The sequence below is a fragment of the Molothrus aeneus genome, chromosome 14, assembly GCF_037042795.1.
Source record: "Molothrus aeneus isolate 106 chromosome 14, BPBGC_Maene_1.0, whole genome shotgun sequence".
NCBI lineage: Eukaryota > Metazoa > Chordata > Aves > Passeriformes > Icteridae > Molothrus > Molothrus aeneus.
The window spans coordinates 12,206,993-12,230,202 of record NC_089659.1 but is presented as its reverse complement, the minus strand read 5'-3'; the positions used below and the strand labels follow the sequence as shown (position 1 = coordinate 12,230,202).

The 23,210-nt window shown below is 41.8% G+C and overlaps 1 protein-coding gene across 1 annotated transcript in view; it reads right to left on the bottom strand.

Annotated features, from left to right (window-relative positions):
* The window catches only part of STK26 (serine/threonine kinase 26), a 29,011-nt gene extending 12,790 nt beyond the window's left edge, over positions 1 to 16,221 (bottom strand). Inside the window, exons 1-3 of the mRNA XM_066559373.1 lie at positions 16,147 to 16,221; positions 15,920 to 16,041; positions 892 to 1,122 (exon numbers count right to left, since the gene is read on the bottom strand). Coding sequence (XP_066415470.1) covers positions 892 to 1,122; positions 15,920 to 15,961 — 273 coding nt within the window. The 5' untranslated portion in view covers positions 15,962 to 16,041; positions 16,147 to 16,221. The remainder of the gene's footprint in view (positions 1 to 891; positions 1,123 to 15,919; positions 16,042 to 16,146) is intronic.
* Positions 16,222 to 23,210: the final 6,989 nt, after the last annotated feature.

Sequence of the window (23,210 nt, the reverse complement as noted above, 5' to 3'; positions counted from 1 at the left end):
TCCACAAAGAATATTTCTAAAATTCTGCAAATACTTTTATATATCACTGAAAGACAGCACAAGTGTGAGACAGAGAACATTGATCAGAAATCTGTCTCTGAAATGTACAAAACCCCACTACACCTTAAGAAAGCAGAAATGCTGAGAGGGAGACCAAGCACCAAAAAACAGAACCAACCAGAAAAACCTCCCAAAGTGAAACAAACAAACCAAAACCAACAAAAAACCCAAACACAAGCAAATGACTCCTCCAGATACTTAATATACTTTAAACTATCACTAAAACTTTAGCTTTCATTAAATGTTTTCAAGGATTTTTTAAAAGTCACTTAAAATATGTCAGCAGTGCAAAACATTTAAGCAGTACTTAAGGTGAAAAGTTTTACTCAAGATTTTGGTTTTCTGTAGGTTTTCATTTTTGTTGTTTGTTAAATTATGCCTTAGATAACACTTCACACAGTGGTTACATAATTCTGCTGATGTCAGTGTTACTTTGTCTCAGGCCTACTAAGCTGCATAACTGCCAACACATTTTACATGATGCAGGGTTTCTTTCCACACCAGGAATAGCTTTTCCTTCTGTAACCATGAAGGTGTATTTATTTTGCTCAGAAAGACCACAAAATTGTCCTAGGGATTGTGGAGGGAGGAGAGAAAACCAAGGCCCAAAAGCAATGGCAAAAAGAATCCTTTATCAACTGTGTTCATTCTTTAGCCACTTTGTGCAAATCCCAGACCCAAAGATCAAGCAGCAAAAAGAGAAAAATGAAGTGAAAAACTCTGTTCAAAGAAAAATAAAAATCTACTAAAAATGCCAAGTTGTCACAATAAATCTTCCTTAATTTTAGGTGATTTTTGTAGCAGCATTCTTTGTGCAATATTATACATTACCTTTAAATATGATCCATAGTATTTTGTTACATAAGGACTATCACACTGACTTAAAACAGTTATCTCTTGCTGTATATCTTCTATTTCATCTTCTGCTTCCTCAAGGTCTATGATTTTTATGGCAACCACTTGCTGTGTCCGATTATCAATTCCTTTGAAGACCTCACCAAAGGAGCCCTTCCCAATGCGTTCCAATTTTGTGAAGAGTTCTTCTGGGTCTGCTCTGTGGTTCTAGAAAAAGAAAAAAAAAGGAAAAAAAGACACATGAGTTGCCTAATTTACTTCCAAGTTATTAGCCCTCATTACTCCCCAAGAAGCACACCATCCAGATTTATCATCACCAGAAGGGTTGCATCAGGTAAATTTATTTCCTACTCACTAACTTCCAATTCAGCTATTAGTTACAGAACATACATTATGCAATTCTGTCAAAGGTAAGTGAGCCTTACCAGGGAGGGGGTCAGGTACAAACCTCATTTCACCTCCTCACATAACCACCCCTAAACAGAGCTGTTCTTAACATTAATCCTGTCTGTGCAGGAATTCAGAAGACTGGGGAATGCAATTACTGGCACAGGACCACCACCAACATCACCCAGGCAGAAAAGGTTGGGCTTCCCATCTGGCCAAGAGCCTGGGGCAGGCACAGCTCCCTGTCATGGAACACAGTGAGGGGTGCCCAGGACAGGATGGCACAACTGCCAGAGCCCGAGATCAGGTGAGACCAGGTGCCTTTGGGGCAGTTAAAAGGGCTGACAGAAAGATGAGCCAAAGGGACAGAGGTGTTCAGCAAGGAATGAGAAGCTGTCATGGAGGGATGGACCCGTGGCACTGCTCAGAACTGGCTGGTATCACCACACATGCCTTACAGAGGGGAGCAGAGCACTGCTGAGGACACTGCTGGTTTGGAATCTCTGCTGAATAACTACTCTTAAAATCACCAGACTGGTTATTATAAAAATATTTTACATTTCTTTGTAGTCAAGTAGATTTTTTTAGTAGACAAGTAAGTAAATTTCTTAATAGACAAGTAGTCGGGAGGGCAGCAAAAAGGAAGCAAATTCTCATTTTCCCTTCAAGATAAAGCATGCCATGTAGCTTAGAGAACCTTGCATATCCCAACATCAGAGCACTGGCTTTTGAAGGACATGGATGACACACTCCACAGTTTAACTCCACAGAACTTGAGATCAGAGTACAAAAGTTTGCAGAGAAATGTTTTGAAGAGGTCAGACAGACACACCAAAAGAACAGAACAGCCCATGCTTTGCAGAGCAACAGAATTAAACACCTTACTGCTATCAGAACTGGGCAACTGAGTGCACGAATCAGTGTTGAATAAAGAAACATCCCTGCCTGAAAAAAGCCCTCTAATTCAGTAAATTTTGAAAATATGGAAGAAATGCTTTGCTCTGCATCTCTCTCACATTCCAAAAGTCAGAACCAGCAAAAGAAGTGGCAGGTTTGGGAAAAGCAGATATTTAACCTAAAGCACAGATTACCCTACACAACCAAATACTCAAGTATCAACATGAAACTCCAGAAAATAACTTTACATTGGTGTTCTTGCAAATTCCTGAGAAAATCTTTACTGGCAAAAAAAAAAAAAAAGCACGTAAGTACTTTAATCTAGTCCAAAAGGGACAGTCCCATTTTCTTACATCTGGGCCCTTACTACTGCTTCTTCCCTTTGATCAGAACCAGAATTTATCCCACAATATGGTGAAATGAATCAGGAAACAGATTTAGCTAAGAGTTAACCATATGATTTTCCAGGTTTATTTTCAGCTGAATCAGTTCACTGCTCATATATACCAAGCTGTTATTTCTGTTATCACAAGAGGAGGGAACATGAATTAGTACAGCAGATTCATACTGATCTGATGGGGAGGTAAGATTTTGCAAAAAGACAAGACACACTGCTGCTCCTGAGCAGCACATTACAACTGTGGAATGAGGAATTTCCCTTTTGTCTATAATGAGCTCATTGCTACTCTACTCCATTAAAAACAATTCTTAGAAATAGTTAAACAAAAAAATTCTATTTTCTTCTGTTGATAGAGACAGTGAAAGACCTAAAAGATGAACAAATACACAATCAAAGCAAATAAAAAGAAAAAAAAAAAAGAAGAACCTATTTGGTTTGAAACCTGGAAGAACTAATTTTGTTATACTGGGAAAGAAAATGACTGAAGCCTTCAGGTGCTCATAAAGCTTTTAGTTAAAATGGTCACAGAAGAGCAGTAAATCCTGAGACTGTCCAAAGACAGACACATTGCTGTGCACTGCTGCACCAGCTCCTGAATAAAACCAAGAGTAAAACCAATTTTTTTTAAAACATCTGAATTTAAAATCTATTTTCTGGTGTGCTCTAAAAAATAATTGTAGGGACAGGCATGGCAAAAGCAGCAGTGACTGCCACCCAGCCTTTCCCTGCTGCCAGGTAAGATGCCAAAGTGTCCTCTAGACAGGAATAATTTCTCAACTGCATTAGTTACAATATGGAATAATTAACTGATAATTCTCAATTTACAATAAACAAAGACACACACTTCCAAGAAACAGGAAAGATGTCTGGAAAACTTTTTATTGATGCTTAAATACTCATCTTCACAAAACCTAGCTTCAATTTAAGACAGACTTGGAATCTGGGATTTCAGGAGTCATTCATACTAATTTGAAATTAAACCTGCTAAGCACTTCCAGTCAGATAAAAGAAAAGCAATTTAATAACAGACATGCTCAGCTAATCCAGCCCTTCATAAATGTCTGACCACCTCAAAGGGCAACACTTGGATTTTGCTGGGGGAAAAACCTTAAGCAGAAAACTCCTCTGGGCTCCTCAGTAGAAAAGCACATCATTCCATCCTATACACCTACTTAACCACCATCAACAGAACAAACCAGGCCTACAAATTCCCTCCCCCAAGCTACTTCAGGTGAATCAGAGCTTTAAAGGCTATTTTATCTTCCAACAACTCCTGATGCCATTATGTGTGAGTGCTGGAGTACAGGGAGATCAGTCATGGCTGGACTTCCCAGTGCTGCAGAACTCCATGTACATATCCCTGCGAGGAGGAGGTGGAACAGAGGGGCATCAGAGGAGAACAAACTGTGCAGGACTACTTGAGGAAACAGTCACATCTTTCTATTCTCAGAAAATCCTCTCACAGCAAGCAAAGTCAGCTTTACAGCTTCTGTTACTCACCGAGGCTGACAAGGGACTGTAGGACACTCCAGGATAAGGACAAATATTTCCGACCAGCTACAGCTAATATTGAGATAATGTCCTTTGGAAAGACTTCAAACTTGTAACACTACATAACTTAAAACATGGCCTGAGAACAAAGACTGCATTTTGAAACAGATTTGCTTTTACCATTCTTAATTTCCTTGTCTTTAAGCCTACTGTTCTACAGGAATGTTTTTCTGTAACTAATGAAAACAAAACAAAACTTTAAAAGACTGCTCCATAAACAAATGTATAGAAAAGCATGGAGATATATTTTATATAAATAGACGTGTATATGTGTGTATACACATCCTCAATACATAACCAGTAAATTTCTGCAACACAGCTGCCAGCCAAACTTCTAATATGGTAGAAATTAAGATTTTTAACACTATTTACACTCCTGAGCAAAACCACCCATTGTTTTCTTTGTTGTTTTGCAGATTTTTCACTGAAATGGAAAAAACTTGGAAAGATGCCTGCATGAATAACCAGTATTCTTTTTTTAAAATATATACTGGTTTCCATGGGAAGCCAGGTCTGTTGGGCAGCAGATGGTAACAACACAATAGACACTACATGGACTCCATCATCACCTCTCCCAAGATAATACCTATAAGTGGACAAATCAGGCAGGGAATGTCTTGCTCTTTCCCTCCCTAAGCCCAGACAAAAGCAACAGCAAGTCTGACAAGCACAGGCACATCCCCATGCCAGCTCCAGTCCCGCTGGTGTGACTAAGAGCAGCAGAGCAGCAGCATGAGCGTGACAACACAAGCCCTCCCTGCACCCTCTGCACCGTTTCCAAGTGCACCATTCCACCAGCCCAGCTCAGCACACAGCCCGGGGCCTTCAGGAAATCTCTCCTCCTCTCTTATTCAACCTTATGCCATCACTGGATGGGTTTATACACATCTGTATGTGCACACAAAGTCACACAATCTGGCTCCTAAAGGACCTCAGGACGTCATCCAGCCTGACCAACTGCTCAGAAGCCCCAAATAAAAAACACTATAGCATCATTTTTGCCAGCATACTTTTTTTTTAACATAATTTTTGCCAGTTGTTGTGTCAAGCATTCTGCCAATCTGGCTTATATAACCTCTTTCCTTTGATTCAAATTAACACATGTTTCTGAAGCAATGTCCTGGCTGTGTTCTGCTACAAGACTGACTTGCTGACTCACCTTTTCACCTCTGACCCTGTCATGTTATCTGTTCTTCAAATTCTGAATTTTTCCTTTAAAACAAGCTTAAAACATACTGAATATGTAACTTCCAAGATTATAGAGAAAGCTAATGACAAAGACCAAATTACAAGAAACAGTATGTCAGGCTGTGTCTGGATCTGTAGTACAGGGCAGCTCTTTTACAGAAGCAGGTCTTCTGAAAACACTCATTGATGAATTTCATTCAAAGGCACTGAACACAATTGAATAAAAAAAACAAAACTTCAAAGAATCTCAGACAGAGACCGAACTAATGCCTTGACTTTAACAAAATCAAGCACCCAACATCCTCTAGGATTCCTAAGGCAACAATTATAACAGTCCTGTGAGATTACTTCTAAGTAGTCTGTCAGTGTGAGAACATATATCCTCTTGTTTTAGCAGTATTTCTAAAACCTGACCAAGAAATGCTGCTACACTACGGGGATTTTCAAGCATCTCCCAGGCTTTATGTGGAACAGAAGTTCCCTCAGAATTGCAACACTGCTACAGAGCAGCTCACCTACACTTACACCTACATTACCCAAATATGCATTGAATAAAAATATAATAATTAGTTCAGAGGATTTTATAAAAGGTTGGTAAGAGAAGCCCAGAGTGTTTACTCATGTTTTTAAGCACCCACTAATATAGCAGCCTAACAGGTCCTAGTATCTTTGGAAGGCATCAGAATTACCTGTGTTTAAAAGACTGTAATTTCAAGCAATTCCATTTGCAGGCATTTACCTGTTCTCAGATAATAAAGTACCTCTTAAAATTTTATTCTGTTCAGACCCCCCCCCCAAAAAAAAAAATTAAGAGGAAGTAAGATTGACAAACCTGATAGGCTACAGTACTTCTTAAGATAATGTGTTAATCAACAGATACCCTTCTTTATCTCTTGCCATACACTATCTGCATGTGATTTCAGATATTTTTTATATAGATATATATACACACACTAATTATACCCCATGCATATTAAAACATGTAACAATATTTATTCACATAAATTATATATTTTTTCATATTTTACTTGCATAAGGAAGTTACTCACAGAAACTGTGCCATAGGCATGTGTATGTGTGTATACATAAAAATTTAAATAGTTTGAAGTTAATGAAGGCACAGGTGCAGATCCATTATTACTTAAAAAGAATGAGAAAAATGAACCTGCTGACATTCAAGACAAGGGTAGAACCTGTAGACATCTCTTTTTCTTCATCTTGAACATATACACACTTTTTTCAGCTATTTTGGCATGTAAATAAACTCTGATGTTGCCCTGCAGTCCTGTTTAAGACTAAGATATCGGAATTTGATTATATTTACTGGAACTGTATGATACATATGCAGAGAATATTACTTTAACAACAAAACAATTTGATTTTATCAAATTTTTACCTTATCTACAAGTTTTTCTACTCAGTGAGTAATAAAAACTAGATCTGGGTTTTGCTGTCCTTAAATGGGACCTGACCTGAGTTACACCCTTTATGAAACATCTCTCTTATCTGACAAGGCCAAGCCTCATTGCCATTTTTAGTGAGAACCTAGGGAACTTCATATAAAAGTAAAAACAGCAAGAAAAAACACTTGTGGTTTTATTTCCATCAAGTTAGCCATAAGGTGAGCTATTTGAGAATTTCTGTGACTATCAAAACTCTAAAATCAATATTCAAATCCACCTATTGTCAGATTTTGAAGGAAAGAATTACCTTCATATTCAAACCACCTCTGACCCGTGGCAGATGCGAGCTGTCAATTGTACGTTATGCTGGAAATGGAAACCACTGAACTCACTTCCTCTATTCTTAGCTTTTCTTTCACACACCATAAAGCAGCTTAGGAAAAAGCAAAAATAAGCACAAAAAAAGACTAATACCATATGTTGCAAAGATTAGCTCTTTGACACAAGGCCATTTAAATAATTTACACCAATTACTTATAAAGAGCACTCTGCATGGAGGAAAGGAAACAAAGAGAAATTTCCCATGAAAGTGAGTTTCTCTATAACTGATATCCTCCACATCCTACAGTTCAAATGGAGACCCAGTTGGCTTCTATTCTATGTATCAATACCTTTTAACTACCTAGTGTATTTTTTAAATGTCCTCAAACCACTACATACAGCTGCATAATCTCCAATCTGTTCACATCTCTGAGGAGCACAGCCTATTAGAGAAATTAAGGCGGGGGGACACACAAATTACATGATTGAGTCTTTACTACAATTTGAAAAAAATGTGAGTGGCTGAATGCTTTCTAGCTAGAAGCATGGACATCCTGAAATGGAGAAAGAAATCAGTTCAAGACATCAATAGGTTCTGATGTCCCAGTGTATCAACTTACTGTTCTGCGTTTATTAAGAGTTCAACAAACTGATATTTCACAACAAGTTTCATCTTCTCTGTTGAACAGTGCAGGACAAGTGACTGCTGAATGAGTAACTTACCCACCTCAATGAACTAACCTGAATCAGAAGTCAGAACATAAAGGATTATTGCAATTTCTCCTTGCTTAAGAACACTTCCAACCTCTCCATTTTAAGAACTGCTTTGAAAAACGTACTCTGCAGAGAGACTTCAAAGGCCACATCTAACAGGAATATGGAAAAATAGCCATTTATGGGCTGCAGCCTACTTTTAGCAGTGTGCCTTTCCTTTCAGCACCAGCCTGCTTATCAGTACACAAACAATTTTTTTTTGCCACACCCATTTAAAGGAATAACCATGTCAGAACTCTGCCAGCAATAACCTATATCACTACAGCATTTCAACCATTTTCCTAATATTTAAATACAGCTAAGTGGCAACTGTTACATAAATTTGACAGGCCTTCTCACTCTAGAAGCCATTTTAGCATTTCCTGTGTAACTTAGGACTTGATACACAGACCTTCCTCCTGTAAGTAACATTAGAATTATACTACAAGCCAGCTAGAATACAAATAACAACAAAATCCAGGTTTTTAACTTGCCAATTCATAAATTAAAAAGTAGTAGAAAGACCTGAAGTATGACACACATTAGTACTTTTGCTAAATCTCTCCACTGAAGAAGTCATTACTTATTTTCAGGCCAAACAAAATTAAAGTGAGGCACAAACATGCTAGTTGAAAAAGGATGGCTCCAAACCACAGTGTGGGTGGGTTAAAGAGCAGGCCACAAGTTTAGTTACCACAGATAAGGCTCCAGGCATAGTGACTGCCTGCAATGCACCCCAAGTGGGACCCCATACTTAGAGGGTATCACTACTCCTCTAATTTGGGGAGGGACCATTTGGAGAAAGGAAGGCAAACAGCAGTCTATCAGACTCCTACAGCTTCTGTTCTCTCCCCTAAGGCTGGAGGACCACAACCTTGAAAGCTGTACTTTCTTCTTGAACATTGGCCCTTGATCATATCGATGATACCGGACCCGAAGCTACAAAAAGCACACAAGGAAAAACCAGAAATACAACTCCAAAACGAGCTGCAAAGAAAGAAACCTCTGCTGCCAGAACCAACCTGCCCGTTTCAGGAAACTCCTTTTTCAATTACTTTGCAGCTCATTCATAGCATGGCAAAGCATCTCATTACATAAAAAGGAAGGGAAAGGGGGAAGGGAGGAAAAGAAACACCCTGGAGAAAAAAAAAGAATCAGATTCTTCTTGCCAACTAGGCTAGAATAAAGCTGTGCAGGAATGTAAAAATGTTCTTGCTATGACCAGCTGCCAGATGACACCTTCCTAGGTGAGAGATCAACAGCAAGAACATTTTGCTCCCCTCATAATTCTCTATGTTTTTAACTGATCTACATCAGTAGAAATTCAATCTTTTTACTCAGTGTTTTACATTTAGGCATGCTACAACACTCACGGTCGCTTCAAGCTGTACACTGTTTTTATTATTCTGCATTCAGCTCCCAACACAGAAGCCTCCACTGATACACAACTCAACATCTAGCAAAGCATAGACACCCTCTGATCCTCCCCCAGTCAACATTATTCAGATATTCAGAACATATAACAGTACCCAGTTGAGAGGAAAGCCTGCAAAAGATGGGGGAGCAGGAGGAAACAGGAAAAAACCCTCCATTCTCCAGGACTGAACACATGGTTCTTGAATTCTGGTTCATGTAAACAGTGAAGCCACTCTGGGCTCTCAGACTCTCCCTTCCAAGGCTCAAAGTGTGAAACCTGCAGATTTCTGCACATTTCTCATTCCTTTTTTTCCTTCACTGATGCACAGAGAATTTATGCAGAACCATGACAGACCTTGTCAGAAAGCTTTTTCATATATTCTGCTTCAATCAAGACCATTCAAATCCAGATTTTGGCAACACAAACTTGGATAGACACTTCCAAAAACTTCAGATTTTTGCAATTCTTCAAAGTTTTCCCTATGAAGAAGGAACTAAGTTTGAGCCATGCTCTCTCCTGAGCTATGGACCTAATCAATACAGCCCATCTCTGCAAAAACAGATGCACAAAATATGATGAAGAATGAGACCAGCAAGCTACTGCTACCTAGTCAGTACCTGTATTAATAGTTTCTCTGATTCAGTTGTTTTTGCCAAATCTCTTTGGCTAGCAATCCTGTGGCAGAGGAGATTTCAGTGACTATCACCAGGTGGGCACCCTTCCCAGGAGATTTAAGCATCTCCTTCAGAGCTAAGGAGTGTGCTCAGTGATCCTCACCTAATCAGCAGAACAGACATGTTCCAGAAGAACTGCAAGAAGTTTAAATTTCAAGAACAAATGACAGTTCTTTAAATAAATCCTGGTGAGGCAGAATTAGGAAGGAATTTTCTTTCCAATTATTGTAGGAAAGAAATAGCAGGATTTGGAACAGTGACTCCTGACGCAATAGATACCTCACCAACTATTTCTTTGAAGACACCATACAAGCAGACCCTACAGCATGACAAAAAATATTTATCACAGAAGCATTTCAAAACCAACTTTGTACCATTCATCTCCAACCTCATCTTCCCAAAACACATTTCTGAATGCTATTGTCAATTATTAAATTCAGTCCCTAAGAATAAATAAAAGGCACAACAACAGTGTCTTATAATTTTCCAAATTTCACTACTTCTAAATCTGAAGACTGTCACTAAAGAGAAAACAAGTGATACTTATACTAGTGGTTTTAAAATTCAGCCTTTCACTTCTATAGATGACTGAAAGCTGAGGCTACTACTCTTGTCTATCTTCACCAACACATTTCACAGGTATCATAAGACAAATGCTGCAGCAGAGGCACACTCAGTGATATATACACCTCCTGGTGTACCACTGAGTTTCTATATAGAAAGAAACATTCCTCACCTCAAAATATGTACCTAAATAAAAAATTGCAATATATTACTGAACTATTGCTGGCTATACATTCCCCTTTTGGAGAAAAAGGAGAAAAGCAAGACAAAGCTTTCATAAGGACTTGTAAAGCTGAGACACTGGAGTTCAAAAACAGCCAGTGCAAATATATTCAATGTTAAAATCAGAATAAAATAGCAATTATATCCTTTTAAAAGTTAGAATTCTATTTTCAGATGTAATGTTTTTACCTTTGGGGGAATATTATTCTCTGCCCAAAACTGACAGTGTATGATGGTACAGAACAGAGATTTAGGTGAGCTGGTTTATGTGCTCTCTGCAGCTTCAGCTGATTTGCCTCTGAATTCCAAGCCAAGGCACTCAATGTGTCTATAAAACTGTAAATATGCACAGAAAATACTACTACAGGACTGGAATTTTTCTTTTAACCTTGACAAAAACATCTGAATTCCAGGTGATTATAGCTGCACAGCTCCCATGTACTGAATACTTTTCAGAGCTCTCTCCACTCTCCTCCTTTGACATCAGTAAGCCATTACAGGGATGACTGAGCCATACTTTTCTTGCCACCAGAGTACCTTACCACAAGGCATAAGAGGGAAGAACCAAGTTCAGCTAATACAGCCTGAGCTGATTCAGGAATCTACTACTGGATACAATAGAGCTTGTAGACCCTGCACAACCAGGAAAGGAACAACTGCAGTGCTGAATTCCACAAATATTTTGTGCTTCAAGCAGAAAAGAGGCTTGTTCTCCATAAGGCTTAAAACACTGTCTTCCTGCAGTCTACCTGCACCACAGCTCAAAGTCCCAATCAAAGAACTGAAACTGGAAAAAACAACACAATCCACATCAACTTATTCATAAGACATCAGTTTTCTAGGCACTGTGGAAGTCTCCTGGTGTCCAACAAGTGCTAGACTTTCCAGTTTCCCTTAAGACACATTTCTAAATCGTAAAAGTTTAAAGCCTTTTCAAATTTGCTGTAGAAGCATCTGGATACAGCTCAGTTCCTAGGAGGAATAAATTAAAAGAACTTTGAATGCACCTTTCTTTGAAGGTTTAAGTTTCTCCAACGTGCACTTTCTAAACATTTAATATTTAACAATAACAGACTGGTTACTCTTAACAGAAGCCATATTCTTTTAACCTCAGTGCATAAGGTTTACTAGAAATCTGACACACTTCCAGACTACCTTTAGGTACCACACATTTCTAGATGTGCACAAAGTTAAGAGAAAATGTGGGTTTTTGTCTAGGGCTATGAAAAAGACCACTTACAAAATTAAACACTACCTCTCATCTTTCTCTACTCACCCAACCAGGCATTAAATGATCTGCCCTGAGCAGCCTGCAGGGAGGGGCTCTCCAGCTGCTCTCAGGCCCTTCAGTGAGCAGCTCTGTTAACTGGCAGCACGGAGAGCAAAGCTCACCTTGACATCCAAGATTTCATTTAATCAAGCAATCCTTCAATTGTGAATCAGAGTACACTGCCTGACAGGTCACATGCTCCTGGCTGCTACACTTTTAGAGGAAGTGAGGTTCTTTATTGCAAGATAGCCTGAATGCCAACAAAAACAGATGGAGAGCAGCTCTAAACAACCTTTCTGGCTGTGCTCAAAACTACTGTCATACAGCATCGGGAGATATCAACAAAGTCATGAAAAAGGAAAAAGAAAGTGTTTAGGTGAGTGGGATAGCAGAGATAATGGGATATAAAGCCCCTAACCAAGTCAGTTCCAAAGACACACATACTAACAAAAAATATAAATGAGAATAATCAACATTTCCATCAGTTAATAAATTAATATTTCACAGACTTGAAGTTTTGCATGACAAATTAGAATAGGAAAAGGGTAAGTTTATACATTAAAACTCCACCAGCTGAAAAAGACATTTATTACTGAGCGATGCTCCAGCAAATTTACAGACCACTTTAGAAAATGTAAATGCTGACATATTGAGAAGTAGCCTCCCTGTCCACCTTAGAAAAGTTGTTACTCAATTGCAAGTGAACAGTTTCCAACCTCTTTTATTTGTAAAGGGTTTTGGAGCATTGTGTGAGATGCAGCCAAGAACATAAGTTCATCAGAAACACACCAATCTCAAATGACATCCTTGAAATGTTCTGATCACTTGAAACAAACAACCCTCTAACTGTGTACTCTGTCTGCTGGGCAATACCAGAGCACTTAGGACTAATAATAAGGGGTCCAACACCTTCTTCACTCCAGCTGCTTTCAGCACCTGGGCTGGCAAAGACACAGGCAACATGTCTCCTGCAAGCTGTATCCACAAATGTTCTGTAGGAGTTCAACTGGATTCCTTGAAGACAGTGCTGGTGAACAGGTTTCTCACTGTGAGATCTCAAAGCATTCCAGACTAAGAACTAGTTTGAATATTTTTATCCCAAGGAACAAAGTTACTGTGACATTACTGAATAAAACCTCAAACCTGACAATCAAGCTCACCGCGAACTGTGCTTCCTGTAACCAGGACACCTTAACTGTGCTCACCATCCTTTCCATTTTCCATCTCATCTTGGATTCTGTGTAAAATGCCATAATTTGGGTATCATGTTCAGCTTCAGACCACTCATGTTACACATACACTGAGTACTTGGGTTTTACTGAATGGGTTTAGAAGTTTGGCAGCTGGCTGAGTTAACACTGTACAACTGCATCAAGTGGAGCCTTTCCAAAGGAGCAAGGAAACTGAATGTGTTTAGGAAGTTGTTTGCAGAGGCAAGAATTGTTAGGTATAAAATTTGGTTTTGTTAGGGACACAAGACAGGTTAAACAGAATGTAACCACTACATAAACAAATGGCTCTATAACTACTCATAAGGGCAACAGATAATACCACCTCTGGGTCTGCCATTGCTGCCAGGGGACTAAAGTCAGACTCCAAGTCCACCAAAATAACTCTCTGTGATTTTCTGTAATTTTCCATATTTGAGGTTTTTTTAAAGGGGACGTGACTCTTCATAAGATGAAAAATCTTAAGAGTCAAAAAAGCTTCTGATATACTTTGGTGATAAACTGTCTTAAGCCTTGTTTTTGGAGTACGTGAATTACATAACATGTTTATTTCTGGATTTTTCTTTATACTTTTTGTATAATCAAATGTAAGGGAAAGCATAAGATGACAATAAAGCTGAAAACTTCAGGCTTGTGACATTCTCCGACAAATTCAGTTTCCAACTGTTATGTTCAATAAAATCTTTCCTCAACAGATTACAAAACAAGAGGTTACACTTTCCCACAGTGATAGTTTTAACATAACTATTACATCTTGCATCACAGAGGAACCTGTTTATTCCTTCTTCAATCAATCAATCACTACACATTTCCTTTAACACTGAGCAGAAGCAGGCATGCTTTTACCATCACTTAGATGATCCTGCCTGAACAGTCCAGATAAGTTAAAAAACCCCAAAGGAAACAACTTCTACCTCAGGCTGCCATGCAGATGTTGTGTTGGTTTTAGTTTATTTTTTAAATTAAAACACTCTGTATTATGACTCTTCTAGAAGAAGGATGAGCAGATTAACATCACACCAAATTCTATTTTTTTTTGTATTCTGAGGGTTTCAGGACTTGTGTAATCATCTTCGTAAAAAAAAAAACACCAAGGAAAAAATGTGGTTAAATTCTATGCATCTGGATTTATCTCATAGTGTAAAATATGTTTTTAACATACTGATATATGTTAAGGGCTGTGAGTAACACTATTAACAATACTAGTGGGGATAAGGATGCTATTAGGACAAAGTTTATTGGTATAGCATGAAAAAACAGAAGCTTAAATAATTTCAAGGTGCTTTTGTGTTGGCAGTTACAGTTGGAAAATAGGACAGCAATACATTAAGCAGATATAAAAATAGGAAATTGACAAACTAGAATGTTGAAACAGAAGTTTCCCAAATAAAAACACACTAGAAAGCCCAGAGGCTGTAATTAAAGAAGACTAAAGCCTTTAAATCTTTTATCACAAAATTTCTTCAGGATGTTCTAATGCAACAGTTATTCTGACACAGTGGAACAAGTAGGCTGAGAAGATGTGGCTTGTATCCTCTTATAGAAACAGAAAGTGAATTACCATAATTTAACAGATTTCAGAAAGCCTAGAAATTATTAGAAAGGGGAAAGGTAAACTAAACCATAGCACTGGTAAACCATAGTAACTGGCAAAAATAGACAAATACTGTTTATACATCAACTCTACACTTTCTAGAAGTCATAAAGTTACCTGACCAAGAGATATATTAACTTTTTGTTCTGAAGCCTTCTGAACTCTCTACTGTATCTCTCACATACACAGAGATGTATCATAAATGTTTCTGTATTATTTGACGTGAAAAAACCTCTGATGTTATGCAGGTATGACTACCCCAGAAGTTAAGAGAATACTCAAAACACTGACTGGGCTGCCAGGGTCTGACAAGCAAAAATCAGCACTGAGATGAGCTGATCTTTACATTGATAAAGATCTCTGGCTAAATTTGTATCAGATTATCCGGTGAAGTAAAAGAGTCATAGGTATTCCACCTTTCCTATAAAAGTCAGTAACATACCAACTTGTTTGTTTTCTACTTAATACTGTTACTAAAATATTTACTTCCTTCTGCACCTTGTTTTCTAAGCAGGTAAGACAAACGTACAAAAACGACACTAGGCCTCATTCCCAGGCGAGGAGAGGTGCAGGTTTCTGACAGACTATGCTCGCCGCTGCTCTGTCCCCACCAGACCTGGCAGATACCACCTTTCCATGAATCTCAGGCTCCTCCGGGAAGCTGCACTACAGGCCCAGCGTCAGGCTGGTGGGGAAGTCCTGCAGCAGGTCGGCCTGCCAGCGCTCCTGGTATGTCATTTACAGCGCACCCACACACCCTGCGATTAACTTCACTTTGCCTTTAATCAGTTTTAGAGGCTCTTACGTGCTCCTGGATGCGGCGCGGCCACCCCTGAACAAAGGGAGGCAAGGAAGGAGGAGAATCTCTTCTCCCCCGCCGGGGTGCAGGTACGCGGCCCCCACAGCCTCCCGTTACCTCGGAGCAGGTTCCCTCCCTGCCTCCCTCGCTCCCCGGCCGGCCCGGCCTCCCCCCAGCCCAACGCGGCCTCCCCGCAGCCCCGCTCCGCTTCGCCCACCCGCGGCCCCCCGCGCCCCGGCGGCGGCTCCGCCCGGTGCGGGCCGCAAGCGCCGCTTCCGGAGCTGGGGCCGGGGCCGGGCCCGTCGCCTCCATTTTGGGCCCGGTGCGGAGCTCACCTGCATGCCGGGCACTTGCACCGCCACGGGCGAGTGGGCCATGGCGGGCTGCGGCGGCCGGGCGGGCGCCGCCCGCTGCTCCCCGATCTCGGCCTCTTTCTCCTGGGCGGCGGCGGCGGGGCCTGGAAGGACAAAGCGGCGGGGAGGCGGCGGCTTCAGCGCGGGCCGCGCTCCCTCCTTCCCTCCCCGCCCTGCCCGCCGGCCCCCGCCCGCCGCCGGCTCCTCACCTCGCGGCCGCGGGGCTGCGCTGCGCGAAGGGCGGGCGGGGGTCGCTAGCGCCGCTGTCCCCTGCCCGCCGGGCTCCCCGCAGCGGCCCTGCCCATGCCCCGCTCCCCGGACCCGGCGCGGGGGCGGCTGCTCGGGGCTCCCCGGGGTGGCGGCTCTCGGCGCGGCCGGGGCTGGCTCAGAGCGCCATGTCGGGCTCCGGCTGCAGGCGGCGGCTGCTGTGCGGCGGCTGCTTCCGTCTCGGCTCCGGCCTCGCGAGGCGGAGCCGCCGCACGGCCTTGGCGTCACGGCGCCCGCCTCCCCGGGCGGGCCGGCACCGGGGCACGGCGGAGGGAGGGAGGGGCCGCGGGGACCCCTCAGCGTCCGCACGCCCCGGGCTGGGGACTGCGGCCGCCCGCGCTGTCACAGAGTGACCAACAAATAGGTTGGACAAGACCTCTGAGGTCATCGAGTCCAACCGATGGCCCAACAGCACTTTGTCAGCCAGGCCAGGGCACCGAATGCCACGTTCAGTCTTTCCTTAAACACCTCCAGGAACGGTGACTCCACCACCTCCCCGGGCTGCCTGTTCCAATGTCTAATGACCCTTTCTGTGAAGAAATTCCTCCTAATGTCCAGCCCAAACATGTTCTTAAGCCTGTGTCCCCTTGTCCTGTCGTGGTTTCCCGGGAGCAGAGCCCGACCCTGGCCTGGCTACAGCCCCATCGGGGCGTTGTGCAGAGCAGTGAGGTCCTCCCCAAGCGTCCTCTTCTCCGGGCCAAACACCCCCAGATCCCTCAGGAGCTCCCTCAGCAGACTTGTGCTGCTCCAGGGGCTTCACCCACTTCTGTTGCCCTTCTCTGGTCCCGGTCCAGCACCTCAATGTCCTTCCTGAGCTGAGGGGCCCAGAACTGGACACATAACTGAAGGTGCAGCCTCACCAGTGGCAGTGCCGACCCCTCGGGTGCTGCCATGGGGTCCCTCCTGCACAGTAAAAGCGCTGCTCCTTGGCCCCACTGTCCCCAAAATCCCATCACCTCTGTACCCCTGGCTCCTGCACCCAAGGGATAGTAACAGGGTACAAATAACTGAGGGAATATTTGATGGGGTTTACTTGCTTTTGTGACAAAAGTGATGTCTTGTCTCAGGGATGCTCCTGGCAGCTGTGGTGGAGGTGGTGAGGGCAGGTCCAGTTGGTCTTCGGAAGTTCAGCTCCCAGTTCAGGGTGGTTGGCTCTTTCTTGGCTCACCAGGGGGGTTCCCCCTTCTTTGGCCAGCTCTCCCCACCCTGCACCGGCTGCTGCAGGGCTGACCCAGCACATACCTCTGTCCTTCACCACCCCCTGCTTTCCTGGTGAGGTGGGGTGCCCCAACATTCTACCAGGGCCTGGACAGGGGAAAATAACAGTGTTTTTGAAGTGACTTTTTTCCCATTCATGCATGAGTCACACATCAGTGTGTGTGATTCACGTTCCTACACATGTAAGTTTTGCCAGTTACTGAAGCAAAGCTCAAACTGACACCTTTTATGGCACTGGTCTTCCCCAGCAGCCCTCTGAGCAAGAGTATAGAAATCACATGGATCCATCACAAATATCCTCATGGCTATGTGAGGGCTTCCCTCAAATTCTTAGGTTTATAGGTCTAAAAGCCAAGAAAAAGTAAGGTAAGCTGGAGGTGTTGGATTGCTGGCTGTACCAGAGCTATCCTGCTGAGAGGGTGGGTCCCTTCAGAAAGGATGTGACAGCAGGCGGTCTCCCTCCCTTAGGACTCAGAGGAATGTTGCACTGGGCAAGGAACACAAAACACCTCTGTTTAAGGTAAGGTTGTGTTAAAACAGGCTGAAGACAAGAATTTCAAAGTTAGGCAGTCTTTCCATCCTTAATTCACTGTGGTTTGAACCAAAAAACAAACAGTAATGTTTGTTAAACAAGGGCTTATGGATCATGGTGGAATTTTTTTTTTCCAACTTGCCAGTTTGTTAAGCCTTTACTGTTACTAAAATATTTACTTCCTTCTGCACCTTTTTTAAAAAAATAGCATGACTTAAAAAGGGTTCTGTGTGATAGTTATACATCTAAGATACTTATGAGCCTACCCAGAGTTCATTTTAATGCGTGGAATGTTTAAGGTAAGTATTTGCTGAAAGTTGATACCATATACTTAAATTCAAAAATGTTTTCCATTAATAAACCTCTGGAAAGAAATGGGGATTTCTACTGACAAAAATCTTTCTTAATTATGTACAGTAGTTCAGCAAATAAATGAATGACTATTCACTCATGGTACTTCTGAATCCTGCCTGATTCATTCTACTCAAATATACTTAAATCATTTCTCCTGCTACCTTTTAATAATCTTTAGAACATAAACCCTGAAAAAATTCCTGACAAATGAAATAGGATGATTTTGTATTTCATGCTGCTGCTGCATTGCAGACCTGCTGCTCCTCTTCTGGTTCTGAGGTTTTGCTTTTCCCTTTCTATCCATATATTACCTTTTCTCTCCAGATTTCTGCTAACTGGTTATCTCAGCCTTGTCTTGATGTTATACATATTTTCTCTCTGTTTACTTTATACCAGAGAATACTAATTGCCAATCCATTCTTCCTATTTTGAGGCCATATAGTGAGACTTTTGGCCTTTTATGCATTTCTGACTTGCATGCAGCTTAATATAACATAAAAGGGACTGTAGCAGATATATTTAAGAGAGTTCTACTTCTGCTCTTGCAGGGCAGCTGTGAAGCATGTGATAAGGTATTCTCCCCAGCAGTTATATCTGTAGTTATGTCCCGTGCAGGGCAGGTTGACCAAAGGAACAGCAAAGTGACAAAAACACAAATTAAAGCATCCTGTGAAAAGGCAGGTCAGAAAGCCCAGGAATGCCATGGTGAGCAAAGCCAGGGAGGAAAACCTGCCAGGGAATCTTAAGTAATCGGCTGCTCATGCAATTGACTGAATCATTGAGCCAGGCTGTGAAGTGAGGTAGACTGGCACCATAACATCTATGAAAAGGGCTGTAATATTGTATTCCCCTCTGTAATTAGCAAATTCTAGTTTGTGCATTAAGAAAGACAGGTGATCAGTTGCTGATATTGCTCTATGAAAGACCTTCCCTACTCCCTCCCAGCCTGCCCTTTAAATACCTGGTGCTGCTGTTTTCCAAGACTTAAAATGTGTCTATAATTCACTTAGGACAGCTCCCAGGGCCTCACAGTAGCAATGTGACCCAAGTCAGACCTTCAACTGTTTCATGTTTTTTAACTACTATTTTTGTGTTGCTGGTGTGAAAATATAATTATTTTTACATCAGAAGACTGCAGGGAGCTATCAAAACCACAGAGCTTTTGGAGAGGGCCTGCACCATCTTAGTTGCTTTAGACCTATCACAAAAAGTGGTAGAAATGTCTCTTAAACTTTCAAACGTAAATGAATAAAATTATATTAATTAGAGTGCTAAGCAGAAAAATACTGTATTTTACAGACTCCAAAGACTCCTTACAGTGGGGGGAGAGAGGGAACAGGTGTCTGATCTGGTTCTAGCAGAGCTGATGCAAACTCACACATCTCTCTAAAAATATGATGCCCAGTTTCTATGTAGCAGGATGGATCTGGGTGTTGCAAACCCTTCAGTGCTTTTGCAAAGTTCAGCTGGCTGGTGTTGCACTGACCTGGGCTTGTGGTGAAAATCCCATGGGATGCATTTAGAGGCACCCACAATTCTCCTGCCTGGCACCCTTCTATTAAAACAAGCAGCACAGCTAAAGGGTTGTCCAATAAAAGTGGAATTCAGCATCCCAAAGCAGTAGCTTCGAATGCCTTTCATGATTTTAAGTCTGAAACACCTTGCCAAAGATGTTGTGGAAGTTAAAAGTTGATTGGAATTGGGGGAAAAAAGAACCACGTATTTATTTTATTAATGAGAACATCAAGGATATCAAAGGAAAAATTAAAATGTTTTTGTAAGAACATAATTTTTCTATCCTTTGACATAAATCAGTCTCTGATTCACAGGCATTAGGGAAATCGCTTTGTCTTCAAGGCAACTTATTTAGGACCTTCAGAATTTCCAGCACTAGAAGCTGCTGATACTAACTCATGGGAGACAAATGTAGTCCTTGTCAATCCCATAGTACAACTTTGACATCTCTGTATCCAATAAATAATTTAAAATTATAGAGCCTTGCAGCTGGACTAGAACCTGGACCATAGTACCTTCACTTCTGCTCACCACCTTCATTCCCATGCTCAGGATACATCTTGTTTCATTCTCTAGTATTCTCAGTATCCCACCTTCCTTGTAGCCTCTGCAGCTCTTGTTTCCCCCAGAGGAGGCAGCTCAATTGTTCTGTAGGACACCAGGTGCATGGAGCTCCTCCAGCACAAATGGATTATTTAGATAATTCAGCTGCCAAAGTCTGCCACTGCCAACTGAGTGTTAAAAAATTGAGACTTTCATGTAATATAGCAAAACCATGCATTTTCTCCAGGAGACAGCAATGGCACATGCTTGACATAAGGATGATGCTCCACATCCTCCCTCAGAAGCAAAGGGAGCAAAATGATATTTCTTAGCAGGGCAAAATGATACATCTTCTTGCAGTCTTCCCCTTAGAAATGCTTCAACTATTTTTTAATTGACACTTCCTGTACTTTTAAGGAAAATAATCAGTCTGAGGTAAATGCCTAGGATGGAAGAGGTGGGTGAAGGATGCTGGTTCACCATGTCCTTCAATGTAAAGGCTAAAGATCATTAAATCAAACAAGCAGATGCCAAGTTCAAAACAAACAAAAGAAGGCACTTCTTCACACAGGGTATAGTTAAGCTGGTGAACTAATTGCTACAGGCCAAAAGTGACTGGACAGTTTCATGTAAGGAAAAAAAAATGCCCTAACACTGGGAAATACTGTTTATAAAACTGGCACCTCTGACTGAGGAATCAGGTGAGCTGCAAATCCTGTCAGGCGAGTGCAGGCACTGCCCCTGCTCACTCCATTCTCACTCACTTCCCCAGCCCCTTCCACTGGCTCCAGTCAGACATGAGCTGCTGTGGTGGATGGGCTTTGTCCTTGCATGATTGGCCTGTTCCATGCAGAAGTTTCAGCCTGGAGGGTTAAATTTTTGCCAAAGTACTCAGCTGAGATGGGAGGAACTGCCCTGCAATGGTAGGCAGAGCTACTTGTTAACAGGACCAGAAGACACACATGGTGCCCATGGCACTAGATGAGTCTGTAGCACAGGAATTTTGTGCTGACATAATCTTTAATTTTCCATAACAGGGAAAAAAAAAATCAGTGAGTTGTCTTTATGAGGGTACTAAGCTGATAGTGCACGTGTATTGTACCAGTCTGGTGAATGGTGAGTCACTATGTTCCTAAGGATTATGATAAATTGAATGGACTGTTCACAAGTTCAAGGGCAACATTTCCACCTTCAATACAAAATATCCTTGAGCCAGTTAACTTTTTATTTCAATACAATATTTGGCTTAAAGAAGATGATCTTCTGTAGGATAGTTCTGTTCTTCCAAGATTGCAAGATAAGTGAGATGGAACTACTGTTTTGTTTCTGACCTCTTTATTACAAATATACTCTATTTACACTTCCATCTCTAAAATAATCCACGCATCTCTAAATACACACATGGAGACACACATAGATGTATATATAGGTAATTGTATCCAATTCAGTAGCTTAATATCACAGAACATTGTTCTCAAATTATTGTTCTCATGTATTCTTCCTCCTGTTTGCAAATATATTTTGTAATTTTAAATAACTCTTCCCTGCTCTAAAGCAGGAAACCAGAATTTCAGCAAAGCTTGCGCTCTTGGAAAACCAAAAATAGTTTGCTCACAACAGTGGAAAGGGTGAAGGAAGTGAGAGGCCCTGCCAGTGGGCAAACAAAACTCCAGCCCCAACAGCACAGTGTCTTTACATAGCCAGTCCAACCTTTTTTTTCCCTATTTTTTTTTTTTTAGTAAAATGCATACAGTATTTATAGAATTAAAAACATTTCTATATAAGGGAACAGCAAGAAGCTGGTTCTGGTGGAATTCCTACTCAAGCAAAGCACCCCTTCCAAAGAGGCTGATAGCCCTGGGCAGAACTCTGGGCAGGGTATTTGTGAGGGCATGTTGCTCTGCCAGCACCAAGAAAAGGGTGGAGAGAAAGACAAACAAAGTGGAAAGAGAGAGGAAAGAGAAAAAAAAAGAGGTATTTTTTAAAATATACCAACTGAAAAAAAAAGGAAGGAAAGGAAAGGGTAAAGGAGAAGGAAAAAAAATCAGAAAGAAGTAATTATCTCATCTTGATAATTCTCACATGGAATTACTGTACTAAAGGAAGGGATCTCCTTACCTTTCCTACCACATCTTCAATATTTTTTGGTGCCTGGTTTCTGTTGTTCTCAAGAAGATGTTCTCTTCACTTCAGCCTCCAGCTAAGCTGGTCCATGTGTGCAGCAAGGCAGCGATGATCTGATGGAGGCGACTGGGAGGGGGAAAAAGGAGATGAAGTGATAGGGAGCACTGGCTGTGAGAAGGAGACTTTGTGGCACCAAAACAGAGCCACACAAACACACACACAGAGGTGTGCATAAACACACACACACACACACACACACACACACACACACACACATGAATGCAGACACACACACATCCTCAGTCCCTGTCCCCAGAGCTTCAGCCATCCTTCCTGAGAGGCCAGGGCCATCAGCTTGCTTTGTGCTGCTCTGGCACTTGCCTCTCAGCCTTGTTCCCTCCTCACTGGCTGCAGCCACAAGGCCTGCCTGTTGGGCCCTGACAGCACGCTTGGCTCCTGGGAAGAAGCATTCACACACGATGGCAGCTCGAGCGAAAAGTTGAAAAGGAATCAAAGCCATCTCTATTGAAATAAACATCTGCTCTGCGTTCAGTATCGTGGCAACAAGGCTCACAAAATGCACGGGCAGCCCTCCAAGGGCTCCTGGCACGTCACAGCTATCAGTACCTGCTGAAAACAGGCTGATGGAGCGGTCACAGCACAGTGGGGAGCACAGACGGGACACTCAGAAGAGAAAACTTTGGTCAAAACTAGAAATAA